This window comes from Dipodomys merriami, unplaced genomic scaffold, assembly GCF_024711535.1.
Source record: "Dipodomys merriami isolate MVZ:Mamm:240054 unplaced genomic scaffold, mDipMer1.0.p SCAF_21, whole genome shotgun sequence".
Taxonomy (NCBI): domain Eukaryota; kingdom Metazoa; phylum Chordata; class Mammalia; order Rodentia; family Heteromyidae; genus Dipodomys; species Dipodomys merriami.
The window spans coordinates 32512695-32527178 of NW_027203493.1; the positions used below are offsets into that span (position 1 = coordinate 32512695).

At 36.5% G+C, this 14484-nt stretch overlaps 1 protein-coding gene across 9 annotated transcripts in view; it reads left to right on the forward strand.

Annotated features, from left to right (window-relative positions):
• Window positions 1–14484, forward strand: part of LOC138834099 (BTB/POZ domain-containing protein 10) — a 65266-nt gene that overhangs the window by 11862 nt on the left and 38920 nt on the right. For 4 of the 9 annotated variants that reach the window (XM_070032865.1, XM_070032862.1, XM_070032867.1 and 1 more), the window contains one exon: window positions 9366–9523. The exons of 2 other annotated variants lie outside the window; for them this stretch is intronic. In XM_070032865.1, the coding sequence (XP_069888966.1) occupies window positions 9423–9523 (101 nt within the window). In that variant the 5' untranslated portion in view covers window positions 9366–9422. Of the gene's footprint in view, window positions 1–140; window positions 157–1897; window positions 2021–9365; window positions 9524–14484 lie in introns of those variants that run through there. 3 more of the 9 variants (XM_070032868.1, XM_070032863.1, XM_070032871.1) reach the window with 3 other exon arrangements.

Below are 14484 nucleotides of genomic sequence, written 5' to 3' on the forward strand. Positions count from 1 at the left end.
AATATAGAACATTTCCATTATTACATAGAATTCTATTGAGGAGGATCACAGTCTAGAACTTGAATCATATTTAGAACCTTTTTCTAGTCTATTGAGTTGATGGAAGATATACAATCAAAAAATCTGAAAGTAAGTATACAATCAAAAAATCTGAAAGTAAGTAATCTGAAGGTAAGGAGAATATCCCTGTAGTTCAAAATGCAGTAGTATAGTAAAGATTATATGAAAAAAAAAAAGTATCATGGAGGAAAAGAAGAAAGTGCTGTTTGAGTCTTTTGTTTAAAAGATGTAACTTCTTAGAAGTTGGATGTAATCTCCTTTAATTTTAGGTACTTTAGCAGCTTACATAGGATTTGCCTATATTAAAAATATGTCAAGGTGATTTGCTTTAAGGTATTTTTAGTTTTAAAGGAAAAACTTTGGTAATAACAGCAACTATAAGCTGGGCACTGGTGGCTCACGCCTGTAATCCCTAGCTACCCAAGAGGCTGAGATCTGAGGATTATGGTTCAAATCCAGCCTGGGCAGGAAAGTCCATGAGACTCTTATCTTCAATAAACCACCAGAAAACCAAAAGTGGTGCTGTGGCTCAAGTGGTAGAGCACTAGCTTTGAGCAGAAGAGCTGAGGGACAGCGCCCAGGCCCAGAGTTCAAGCCCCATGATGACAAAAACAAAACCAAAAACATAGCAACTATACTATACTAAGCATAGAAAACAAAGTATATTTCTCTAAACAAAAAAGTAATATACTTTCTAGTGAGTTTCAAGAACTTAGCACTATAAAGTGTATTTGGTTACTTAGAAAGCTAATCATTTAGTGCAAGTACTTTGTAAGTGCTTAATTAAGATTGGAAAGGTTATCAAACATTTATTGAGCCACTTGTGTTAAGAAAAGAATAAATGAAAGAAACTATTTTTTTGTGGTGGTTGTTGGTTGTGGGTCTTGAACTCAGGGCCTGGGCACTGTCCCTGAATTCTTTTACTCAAGGCTAGCACTCTACCACTTTGGCCACACTTGCTACTTCCAGTTTTCTAGTGGTTAATTGGAAATAAGAGTCTCACAGAGTTTTCTGGGCTGGCTTTGAACCTTGATCCTCAGATCCTAGTCTCCTGAGTAGCTAGGATTTCAGGCAGGAGCCTGAACAACCTAGATGTGATGATGTTAGAAAGCTGAGGCCAGACAAGTGGATGTTCAAGGCCTGTCTGGGCTACACAATGATACTCAATTTTAAAACAAACCCAATAAAAAGTGAACAAAATTTGAGTAGAAATTCTGCATAGTTATTAATTTTTGGAGGGGAAGAGGTTGTAGTGTAGTGGTAGAGTACTTGTTTAGCATGCACATAAGCCTGAGTTCCATCTCTAGTACTGTAAAAACATGCTATTTCGACTATAACAAATTAGAAAAGGATAGCAGTTTTTTTGTGTGAAGTAAACAGTATTTTTGGAGGGAATTCTTAGGCTCATTTGATAATATCTTTAAAAATTATTTCTCAGGCCGGGTGCCAGTGGCTCACACCTGTAATCTTAGCTACTCAGGAGGCTAAGATCTGAGGATCGCTGTTCAAGGTCAGCCCAGGCAGAAAAATCTGTGAGACACTTATCTCCAATTAACTACCAGAAACTTGGAAGTGGAACTGTGGCTCAAGTGGTAGAGTGCCCGTCTTGAGTTGAAGAGTTCAGGGACAGCACCCAGGCCCAGAGTTCAAGTCCCACAACCAACAAAAAAAGAAAAAAAATCAGAATGCTGTTTCTACTTTCTTGACATGTATTTCCTGAGTGCAGAAATTAAATTATTATTTTTTAATCATTTGAGGGTAAAATTTACATGATTTGTGCTCTGTGTGTTTCTTCCCTCCTTCCCTTCCTCACCTCCCTCCCTTCTTTTATTTCCAGTAAACTACCAAATAGCCAGAAGTGGAGCTGTGGCTTAAGTGCTAACCTTGAGCAAAACAATCCCAGGGACAGTGCCCAGGCCTTGAGTTCAAGCCCCAGGAATGGCACACACATACTAAAAAAGTAACTGAAAGCTAAGACTTTATAAATATTCATTCTTTGTATTTCCTGTGCATTAGTGTATTACATGAAATGCCCTTCAATTTCTTTCATCTTAATTGATGTTACTGTTAAAGTTTATATACAAATTATACAAAGCTATTGGGACACAGAAATAAATTATACTTTGTTCTTGTCCTCAAGGATTTTACAGTTTTGGGAATATTAGGCAGAAACATTCTGCCAATGAATATGTATTAACCATATGCAAAAAATAAAAAACTGCTACATTATATACATATATGTATACTATGCATACATTTTTCTTAAAAATTTTTTTAAAACATTTAAAAAAATTTCTGTAACAGCCTCCAGTATATGTATAAAATTTAAATATAGGGATACAATAAAGAATAAGTTTCTCTTTTAGCATTATTTAGAGGCAACTAGTCATGTTTTTTTTTTATGTGATATCGTAGACATTATTTTAAATCGGCCTTTTGTTTAATACTTTAAAGGGTAAGTCATGGGGCTGGGAAGGTGGCTCAGTGGTAGAGCGCTTGCCTTGCGTGCATGAGGCCCTGGGTTCGATTCCTTAGCACCACATAAGCAAAAAAGAAAAAAGCCGAAAGTGGCGCTATGGCTCAAGTGGTAGAGTGCTAGCCTTGAGCTTAAGAGCTGAGGGACAGCGCCCAGGCCCAGAGTTCAGGCCCCACTACCGGACCCAAAAAAAAAAAAAAAAAAAAGGGTAAGTCATGTTGTTATGTATCAGTAGAGACTGCAAATACTTAACACATTGTATAACTAGTTACTACCTGTCTCTGTAGTTTTGTTCATTTTTCTTTTCCATCTGCTATTGTGCCCATTTAAGTTATTATTTTATTCTTTTCAGTTACAGCTGGATTGCCTTTTTTTAAGGATAGTTTTTCACTTCTGTACTGAAATTCCTTTCTGTTAGTCATCAAAATAATTTTCTTACTTTAGTTCCTTGGATGTGCTTTCCTTTGAATGCTTTAAAAAGTCTTTGCTAAATTGAACATCTTGGCTCACTATTTATTTGCATGTTATGTAGTTTTTTGTTGAAACCTAATTATTATAGAATTATATTCTTTTTGTTTGTTTTTGTTGTTTCTTTAGTACTCAGGGTTTAACTTAAGGGCTTCCCAATCTAGGTGCAGGAAGTTCCTCTTGCATCTATATAATTTGGTGGTCAGCCCAAAATTTGGGCAGAGATAATATTTAGATTCTGAATTTTATCTTCTCTGTAGGTCTTTTCTATCTGAGAATTTCCTTTTAATTTCTGGCTCATCTGCTAATAGTGGTCTCTGTTCTCAGATTAAACAACTTTCTGCTGCTTGAGCTTTGTGTACTAAGGGAATATTCTCTGTTATAACATCATACTCATAGATCTCTTTCCATGGGACTTTCAAAGATAGATTCTTCTATAGTTTGTGTTTCTTTCCCCCTGAGTTTTTTTTTTTTTTTTTTTTGTCATCTCTTTCATCTACCTGTGTAATTTATCTGTTATCCAGAAATCTGAGCATAGTTTATGCTCTGACTTTGGGTCTCACTGTTCTGTGATTCTTTTGCTCCTGCTATATCTGCCTTGTATTTCCACATGGACTTGAACTATGTGACTGGTTTCCTTCACCATATTTATGAAGGCACTCAACCAACAATCTTGGAACTGAACTTGTTATCTTGTTCCTTCCATTTGTAGTTTTTCCAGAGTAAACTCTCCTTCCACTACTTTTTGCTTTTGGACATTTTACCATTTCAGAATAGGTGTTTTTGTTGTTGTTGTTGGTGGTGGTGGTGGTCATGGGGTTTGAACTCAGAGTGTGGGTGCAATTCCTAGGCTTTTTTTTGCCCAAGGCTAACACTCTACTGATTGAGCCACATGTGGCTCCACTTCTGATTTTCTGATGGTTAACTGGACATAGGCTTCCTGCCCCAGAGGCCTTTGAGCTCCAATCCTCAGCCTTCTGAGTAGCTAGGATTAAAGATATGAGCCACCAGTGCTCAGTTTCAAAATAGGTTTTAAAAAATAGCTTATCCTAACTTTTCTGCAGGAAGGCTTGCAAAATCACACCACCTGTCTGCATTTGCAAAAGGATTCCTTTCCATACTTCATTTCCATTTTTTTAAAAAAAGTTGTTTCTACTTGTTTTTTGTGAATATATGTATTGTGTTCAGTCCTGCAAGGTCTTCTAGCTCTTGATGCTGTTAAAAAATGACTGTTACATTATATTCCATGGGAAAATTTAAAGTGTTTTAACAATCATAAAGAAATTTAAACATTTCTAGAAAAATTTCAAGGCTTTCGTGGTGGTTAGACATTATATGTTGTTTGCTTTTTTTGGGTGGTATACTCTTTCTTTCATACCTAAGGATGGAGGTTCATTAAATGATCCTTAAGTTCCTGGTTTCTTTCTAGGTCCCTATGATGGCTCTTGGTCAGTACAGAATTAACTATATGAACTTTCAGGTGTTCTTTTGTCTGCTGGGATCAAGCGATTTATTCTTTGGGGCTATTTCTCTTCCTTTTAGTCCTTTACATACAGGAAATGTTACTTTAGGATGTTTAGCTGGCTCAGATGTCTTTTTGGCTTCCTTCTAGTCAGTGTTTATTTCCTATACCCTTGGACAGCTGAAGGCTGTCTTTTGCTCCTCACCCTCTCCTTCATTGTTCCCTTTCTCTTACCTGTCAGGAATGTCTCTTCAGTAATCCTAAGACTTGAATTGCTTCGCAGTTTAAGAAATAAATATAATTTCATGTCAATTGAAAAGCTCTTATGTGATAACACTGTTTACACTGAGATACCCATGGGATGACCAAAGCCACAAAATGGCTGAGGTTAAGAAGAGATACTTGTTGGAGTAAACAAAAAAATTCCTAAATACTTAGCTTGGTATATTAGAAAGAAGATGGGTTTTTGCTTTAACTGTGATTATTTTTTTTTCCTTTTGATGGTACTGGATTGTACTGGATGGTACTGGATTTGCTAACTTTTATTGAGCTACACCTGAGTCCTTAAACTGAAATTTAAGTTAAACTGAAATCTTTAGTTCTATGATTTTTCTCATATGAAATAGGATAATATAGGGTTGAAGTTTTAAATAGAATGGTTTTAAATAATAAGTATCTTAATTTCTTAGTTCATTGATACCTAGTAAGAACAAGAGAAAATGATCTATACTTTTTTAGAAGTTCTTCAGTGGATCATAATAATTAGTACTATCTGAAATACTGTCCTGGGAACACTTATTTATTATGACTGTTGTTTTGAAAATTCTGTGAAGAATCTGTTTTTTATATGTTAGTATTCAAAAGAAGAGAAAGTACTTGAGTCACCCTTTTCTCATTTGGCTTTTGGTAATTTCATGAAAAACAAACAAGACATATGTACTTCACCAATATGTCCCAGCTGTGTATAGATGATTTCTAGATTGTTTGGGATTCAAATTGTTTCTGTTGTCTAAAAATGCAAAGTGACATATTTTCTGGAAACTGTTTCCAGTAGTCCAGCAATTTATTGACAATTGTTCTATAAACAACAATACATTTAGTTTGCCAAATATGATATAGACATTGGGGTTTCAGTGCCAAATTTTAAAAGAACTTTTTATGGTAAGATGGTTAGATATAGGAAATGGAGAGCCATTAAAAGTTTTTCAAAAATAATTTTGGTTATGGTAGGGCAAATGGTCAATTAAGTGGTTGTAAAAACTTCAGCCAAGAGCTTATTGATAGATGACAAGAGTTGAAATGAAGGCAGCAGCCTTATGAATTAACAGGGAGAAAAGGAGTAAAAAGAACATTTTGAAATAGATTTGATGTGAGAAAAAGAAGTCAAGGATGACTTTAAAGGGGGAAGCTATGTTGATTTCTTGAGAATTTAGATTGAAATGATGAATAAAGGAAATAGTGTTTGTAGTGTGTATAAATCCTGATATTCTCAGGGATTTGATCCTGATATTTTGGGGAGAAAGGTTTTTTTGTTTTTGTTTTTGGTCAACTGGCTCCTTTGACTGAGCAATCAGAAAAAAGAGAGAGGCTGGGAAGGTGGCTCAGTGGTAGAGCGCTTGCCTTTCATGCATGAGGCCCTGGGTTTGATTCCCCAGCACCACATAAGCAAAAAAAAATAAAAGAAAAAAAAGCCAGAAGTGGCGCTGTGGCTCAAGTGGTAGGGTGCTAGCCTTGAGCTGAAGAGCTGAGGGATAGTGCCCAGGCCCAGAGTTCAGGCTCCACGACCGGACCCCCCCCCCCAAAAAAAAAAAAAAAGAAAAGAAAAAAGAAAATAGAGTCCTAAAGAACACTTAAGATTTAATGGGATAAAGCGTAGAGTAGTCGGGCGCTGGTGGCTCATGCCTGTAATCCTAGCTACTCAGGAGGCTGAGATCTTAGGATCACGGTTAGAGCCAGCCTGGTCAGGAAAGTCTGTGAGAATCTTAGCTCAAATAAACCACCAGAAAACTGGAAGTGGCACTGTGGCTCAAGGGGTAGGTAGAGCACTCACCGTGAGCCGAAGAGCTGAAGGACAGCAGCCAGGCCCAGAGTTCAAGCCCCATGACCGGCCAAAAAAAAAGAGAGTAGGGTAGCATACAATAATTTTGAAACAGATCTTTTTATCTCTTATTAAATTTTTTCTGAGGAATATGGTCTGACTTACTTTAGCATCTTGTAAATTGTAGGTCATATTGTAATAGCTGATTAGTAAGTGCTTGAATGAGTGAATTAAATAAAACAAATAGGTCACAGAGAGTTGTTAAAACTGAAGAGATCATTAGACATTACAAAACATAATGTATGTCAGTTGTCTTTTTTATTTATAGTGATAAATTTTAAATAGATTCATGTATAGAAAATGTCATCTTTTTTTTCCCCAAATATTGCTATCAGAATTCTACTTTTTTTGTCAGCATGCTTATCTTCCTAGGACTATTAAATGTAAGGGGTGAGGAAAAATCTTTCACATGGTAATACACAAATTTTATTGACAAATGAAGTGTAAATGTTTTTGATAACTTTCAACTGCGTATTTCTTACTTTGAATCAATTAGGAAAATAGACTGTTATTTTCCTGCTGCTAGATGTGTACCAGCCACTGTAACGGTGGTAGGAGATTGTATTTCAGTTTGCCTTATTCATTCCTTTGTGGTTAATATTTTTGGCCACTGTCTACCATGGTTTAGGATTTATATATATATATATTTATATATACAAATATACATATTATATTATATTTTATTTTTTTGCCAGTCCTGGGCTTGAACTCAGGGCCTGGGCACTGTCCCTTACCTTCTTTTGCTCAAGCCTAGCACTCTACCACTTGAACCACAACACACTTTTGGCTTTTTCTGTTTATGTGGTACTGAGGAATTGAACCCAGGGCTTCATGCATGCTATGCGAGCACTCTACCACTAAGCCACATTCCCAGCCTTGATATTTGTTTATTTTTGATGGTAGCTTTTTTTTGGGGGGGGGGGGCAGGGATAGTGAGGGTTGAACTCGTGCTTCACACTTAGGCAAGCATGCTTAACACTTTAGCCACACTCCTAGTTCTTTTGGCTTTAGTTATTTTTCAAATAGGGTTTTTGTACCTTTTACCAAGGCTGACCTCAGACCACAGTCCTTCTTCGTATGTTTTCTTTCTCTCAGTAGCTGGGAATACAGATATGATCCATTACCCCTGGCTCAGGTCTTAGATTTTTTTGAGATAGGGTCTCCCTATGTAGCTCAGGCTCGCCTTTGAACTCTTGATTCCCTAAGTTATACCAAGCTGGATTCAAAAAGTTAATGAGTTTATCTTTGGTATTTGTTGTGATACTGAGTTTTATAGAAGATATCATATAAAACTCAAGAAGATAGAGTATTTTTCCTATTCTGGAATTTCTCTTTGACTTTTATGTACAACTTTACCTTATTTCCCTCCATCAAATCCAGTGTAGAAAGATACAGAGAAAGGAGGCTGGGAAGGTGGCTCAGTGGTAGAGCGCTTGCCTTGCATGCATGAGGCCATGGGTTCCATTCCTTAGCACCACATAAGCAGAAAAACAAATACCAAAAAAAAAAAAAAAAAAGATACAGAGAAAGAACACTGGAGCTGATGGCAGGAAAACTGTTTTCCTACTCAAATTTATAAAAGTTGTAAAACAATTTGAGCATTTGTTCAATTTTCAATTTTTGCTTCTGTTTCTTACCTCTAAAAGTCCAATGTGAGCTACTTTCAAATGAATACTTTAGTCCGCACATTTTTCCAATTGGAGACTTCTGTGTTATAAATTGTCATTTCTTTTCTTTTCTTTTTTTTTTTGTAATTCCTCTGTTGACCAGTATGGTGAAGTTCGGCTAAGTAAAATTGTGAGGATGTTTTCTGTTCTGTATGTGGAAATTGTGATGCTTAACTTGCAAAGTGGTTGAGAAGAATAAATGGGAGAGTGACTATACTTGTAAAGTGCTTTTTTTGGCTATCTCATAAAGCTACTGGAGTTTCTTATGATTGTATACTACTATAGGAGATTTACCAAGCACAAACCTCATATGTGAAAAGAAGTATATAAATAACTGATAGAAACATTTTGTGATAATTGCACTATAAAGAAACATCAAGATGTTTATATATAATTATTTTTGAGCAAAAATATACTTTATACTCAGCTTCTTTATACTCAACTTGAGTAAAGAAACTGTAAGGGTTGCCGAAAGGAGAAACTCCCATGTGGCTCAAGAGAAGAGGGTTTATTGAGAGTGAGAGAGAGTAAAGCTTCAGCTGCACAAATGGAGTCTGGTAGAGCAAGAGAGATTATGGCGGGAGGAGAGAGATTATATAAGGGAGGGCAGGAGAGGGAGTATGGACACACCAGAAGCAGAGGAGACCTCAGAGTCTGGGGACTTCCCACTGCACCCAGGCATGCCAGTTGCCTGGGTTACAGGTGCTGGGCGGGGACTAGGGTGCAAGGGGAGAGAGAGAACCAAGGGAAGGAGACATTTCTCCTGAGCAGACCTAACAGAGATAATATTTGTATTTGGTTTTACTAAATGCTTTGTTAAGTATCTTAATTTTTAAGAAATGTGCACCAAATAATGTTTTATATTAAACTATCATTAAATGGAATTGTTTTTGCCTTTTTTGGAATGTTATTAAACTTGACATAACAAATTTAATATCTGAGTCAAGTGAAAAGTACCAAACTGAGTGTGGGGGGATTTGTTTTAATCTGGTTTGCAGATTTTATATGTTCATATTTTATGATCTCTATTCATTACTTAAAAATATGTCACAATAATATCAAGTATTTAAACTTCTGTGGCTGTTTCGTTCTGCATGGAATAGATTTAAAGGTCAACACTACTCTTTTATGTAGGTTATGGGTGCTACATGTGTGCTTTCAGAGCAGTAGTGTGAGGAAACTTGAAGTGGGATGGCAGGACGGCCTCATCCCTATGACAGTAACTCCAGTGACCCAGAGAATTGGGATCGGAAATTGCATAGTAGACCTCGTAAACTTTATAAGCATTCAAGGTAGGTAGAAAATATATATTACATATCAAAGTTCTGCTAAACCTGATTGTAAAGACTACTATTGTATTTAATTGTGGCAAGTTCTGTCAGTGGATAGGGGCTAGTTTACAAAATATTATGCTTTTGGGCTGGGAATGTGGCTTAGTGGTAGAATGCTTGCCTAGCATGCATGAAGTCCTGGGTTTGATTCCTTAGTACCACATAAATATAAAAAGCTAGAGTGGTGTTTTAGTTTAAGTGGTAGAGTGCTAGCCTTGAGTAAAAGGTACAGTGCTCAGGCCCTGAGTTCAAGCCCCAGAACTGGCCAAAAAAACCCCAAGAAACAAACTATTATGCATGTTTGTATTTCTCCTTAGATAGTTTTTAGAGAAATACACATTTTAATTTTTAAAAACTTATGTTTGTTTAAATATTTATTTCTACTTCTAAATTAAGTCTAGATCTTAGTTTACTCCATGGTTAAGTGTTAAAAATTGAGTCAATAGGAACTAGCAAGACATTACTTCTCTGTGTTTGAAAATCTCTAATAAGAATTTATTTGTACCCTAAATAATGGGTGCAGATTACACCTGATAATTTGTTTCTGTCTGTGTTTGCTGCTATATATTTTTTAAAAATTTTATTTGTATTTAAAATTACCTTTAAGAAGTTGTGTGGGTTGGGAAGGTGGCTCAGTGGTAGAGCGCTTGCCTTGCATGCATGAGGCCCTGGGTTCGATTCCCCAGCACCACATAAGCAAAAAGAAAAAAGCTGGAAGTGGTGCTGTGGCTCAAGTGGTAGAGCGCTAGCCTTGAGCTGAAGAGCTGAGGGACAGCGCCCAGGCCCAGAGTTCAGGCCCCACGACTGGACCCCCCCCCCAAAAAAAAAAGAAGTTGTATGAAGGGAGGTGCCATATAATAAAGCAGTTTATGAATACAGTGCATCTTGATCACTGTCACCCCTTCAACATTCTCAGCCCCCTTCAACCCATTCTTTCCCTTACTTTTCTTAGTTTTTTTAACTATGTGAAATATTGGTATTGTCACTCTGATCCTAAGGGGAAGATGTATCTTTCTGGATTAACTGCTAGTTAAAGTTTGATGTGTGAAAAGAGATTTATTTTAAAAGTATACATTCATCTATTATTTTTTAACTTTTATTTTGTGTTATATGACTAAAAGAGGAATACCTCATTTATAATACTTTGTGATGATATTTTTAATATGTTAGTTGACAGCTTATAAATGTCATATATTTCAGGTATGTAAGCATGTTTTATAGTGGATTTTGTGTATGAATATTATGGATATTAATGAACATTTAACTTACTTGAATAGAAAAATGTCTCCCAGTCACTGTTAACAAACACCAGAATTCTTGAAAAACATTTCCATGATACTGAAATCCTTTTTGTAATTTCAAGGAAATAGTTTAATACAGAAGATGTTCACCTATATTGTTCAGTTTTAATATGATGACATCTTAAAAATGTTAATGTGAAGTGAATTTGAGTATATGCCACATGGTATGAATATGTGTGTGTGTGTGTGTGTGTGTGTCTGTGTGTGTGTGTGTCTGTGTGTGTATGTGTTTATGTTTATATAATAGAAAAAGAAAGAGGAGAGGTCTAATGGGGCTCTAGTTTTTTTCTTTCTGTGTTCGGCAGATAGTTATCTTGTCCTTTAGAATAAAAGTATTTTGATTTATTGTATGAAATGGGATTATATTTGAGTCTAATATGCTGTGTATATATATCATACATATGTATTCAGGTGATATATATGTTACACTGGCTAATTCTTGGGATTTTTCTGCTGGTGTGCAGTACTGTATTACATAATGAAGAGGTGACAGAAATGTCAAAGTTGACTTTATAAAAGCTTTGTGTATGCAATGAGAAAAATTTATAAAAACTTACAATGATTTTTTCCTTGCTGCTGTTTTATTTCAGTAACAAGTACAGCTCTTCTTGATAACTGTATGGTAATAACTTTTATTTTTGTGGTGCTATGGTTCCAGCCCAAGTCCCTGAATATGTTAGGCACATATCAGTTAGTTACACCCCATATCCCAGATCCTTCATTGGTAACCTTTTGATGTTTTTGGGTGTACAGTATCAGTATTTGGAGTTTTGAGTGAAAACAAAAATAAATATTAATAAATTGATTAAAAATTTTTGTAATTGGAAGACCATGAAGTCCTTTGAATGAGTTTATCTTAAGCCCTTGTGGAAATCCTATGCCAGCAAGAACAGCTTACTTTTAGAGACTTCTTATCCCTATATATTTAGGAACATATAACTTTAGAATTTTTAAGGTGCTGTTTGGCTTTTTAAAGATGGCATTTTAGGAGCTGATGGAAAACTAATGCAGAGAGAAGTTTTAAAGCCCATCAGTTTGGGCTGGGAAGGTGGCTCAGTGGTAGAGCCCTTGTCTTGCATGCATGAGGCCCTGGGTTTGATTCCCCAGCACCACATAAGCAAAAAGAAAAAGCCTGAGGTGGTGCTGTGGCTCAAGTGGTAGAGCGCTAGCCTTGAGCTGAAGAGCTGAGGGACAGTGTCCAGGCCCAGAGTTCAGGCCCCACGACTTGACCCCCCCAAAAAACAACAAAAAAATACCCCATCAATTTGTATATCTAGAAACTGACCTCAGTTCAGAGAAATTTGAAAGTGTCAAGCTACTGTTATAGAATGCTTTATAATTCACAAATGAAGCAAATAGAGAACTATAGAATATTTGACCTGTGGTACTGAATTGTAAAATAAAATTCAGAAAAGGAATCCATATCAAGTGAGAAGGTGAAAATAAGACTTAAACTAATCCTAGGTGATTAGAGAATTAGCATGGATGGAAGGACAACTCTCAAGGACATTTAGGAGATTATCTTGACTCAATCTCTGGACAGTATGTGCTATAGATTTAACAAATGGAAAAAGTAAGGTGAATAAGCAGCTAACTTGTTAATGGCAGAGCTGGAGTTTATAACAAGTTTTTCATTCTTTTTTCAAATTTTAAGCAGTTTATATTATAGAGAGACCAAGTACAATGAATGCCTATTGCTCATCACATAGCTTCAAGTTAGCAACTGATGGCTAATTGCACTTTGGCCTACTCATCACATGTTTTTAATCTCATATATTTATTCTTATTAGGGAAAATCAGTTTTCCAAAGGGATTTCATTGAGATATTTACAACTTGAATATAATATACTTTGATCAAATTTCCTAATCTATGTTATTCTTTATTAGCCACCCATTCTCTTCATCCTTTCTCAAACCTAACATATTTTACTTGGGGATACTTGAGTAAAAGAAGACCAGACTGGCTGGTGCTGGTGGCTCACATCTATAATCTTAGCTACTGAGGAGGCTGAGATCTGAGGATTGGGGTTCAACGCCAACCGGGCAGGATTAACCCACCAATTAATCCACCAGAAACCAGAAGTGGTGCTGTGGCTCAATTGGTAGAGTGTTTGCCTTGAGCTGAAGAGCTTAGGCATAGTGGCCAGGACCAGAGTTCAAGCCCCATGACTGACAAAAAAATAAAATCAGACTGGCTTAAGTTAGAGATTGATTTTTCTTTTCTCTCTCCTCCCCCAACCCCATTCTTTCCTTTTTTTTTTTTTTTTGTGCCAGTCCTGGGGCCTGGGGTTCTGTTCCTTTAGCTTTTTTGCTCAAGGCTGACACTTTACTACTTGAGCTACAGTTCTAGATTTCTGCTGGTTAATTGGAGATGAAAGTCTTAGAAGTTTTTCTGCCTGGCCTGGAGTTGAACCATGATCCTCAGATCTCAGCTTCCTCAGTAGCTAAGATTACAGGTGTGAGCCACCACCACCTAGTTTGATTTATTCTTTTTACACTAGGCATTCAGAGGTAGCTGATGGTTGATACATCTTTTATTGCTTAAGAATATCAGGGTCAACAGTCTCTGATTTGCTTGACTGTTCTATTGTTATCACAAAGAGATGTGTAATTCCAGCCATCCAGGACAGTAGAAAAGTCATCAGAAAATTAAATTTCTCTTGGTCTTGGAATGTGGTTTAGTGGTAGAGTGCTCGCCCTAGGTTTGATTCCTCAGTACCACATACACAGAAAAAGCTTGAAGTGGCACTGTGGCTCAAGTGGTAGAGTGCTAGCCTTGAGCAAAAGAAGCTAAGGGACAGTGCCCAGGCCCTGAGTGCAAGCCCCAAGACTGGCAAAAAAACAAAATTAAATTTCTCAGACATTACTTATCTGAGAAGTTTATAAGTTGCATCTGATAGCTGCTTATACATCATTAGTTAGAACTATGTTATATAGATCAAGGATACTAAGAAATGTAGTTTATTATAAACTGGGTTTACTGCTACCTCATAATTTTAAATTTATTTTAAAGTAATCAGAAGACTTTATTGGTCAGTTTCTGTAGATAATCTAAAAATTGTTTTGTTTTTGCTGGTACTGGGGCTTGAGCTCTGGGTCTGAACTCTCCCTCTACTTTTTGCTGGCATTCTACTACTTGAGTTACACCTCCAATTAAACTTAACCTTTAAAAAAAATGTGTTTTGCTTCATGTATGTTTTTGAATTGCTTTGTTTTCCCACTTTTTTCTCACCTTTTCTTGCTGGCTATGATTAAAATACACTTTGTGTGTGTGTGGTGGTGCGGTGGGGTTCTGGGACTTGAACTTGGCCTGGGTGCTCAAGGCTAGTGCTCTGTCACTTGAGCCAAGCGTCACTTTTGGCTTTTAGTTGATTAGAAATAAGAGTCTCATGGATTTTAACTGCCTGGGCTGGCTTCAAACTGCAATCCTTACATCTCAGCCTCCTGAGTAGCTAGGAATATAGGCATGAGCCACTGTTGCCTAGCCCAACTCCTTTTTGGTTTATGAAGGAAATACTAGTTGCTGTCATACATGTACTTACTTTTCTATCAGAGTTTGGGAGTTTGGCAGGTCTGGCTTATGATTTGTTTATGATATAGTACAATTTTAAGGTAGTTTCT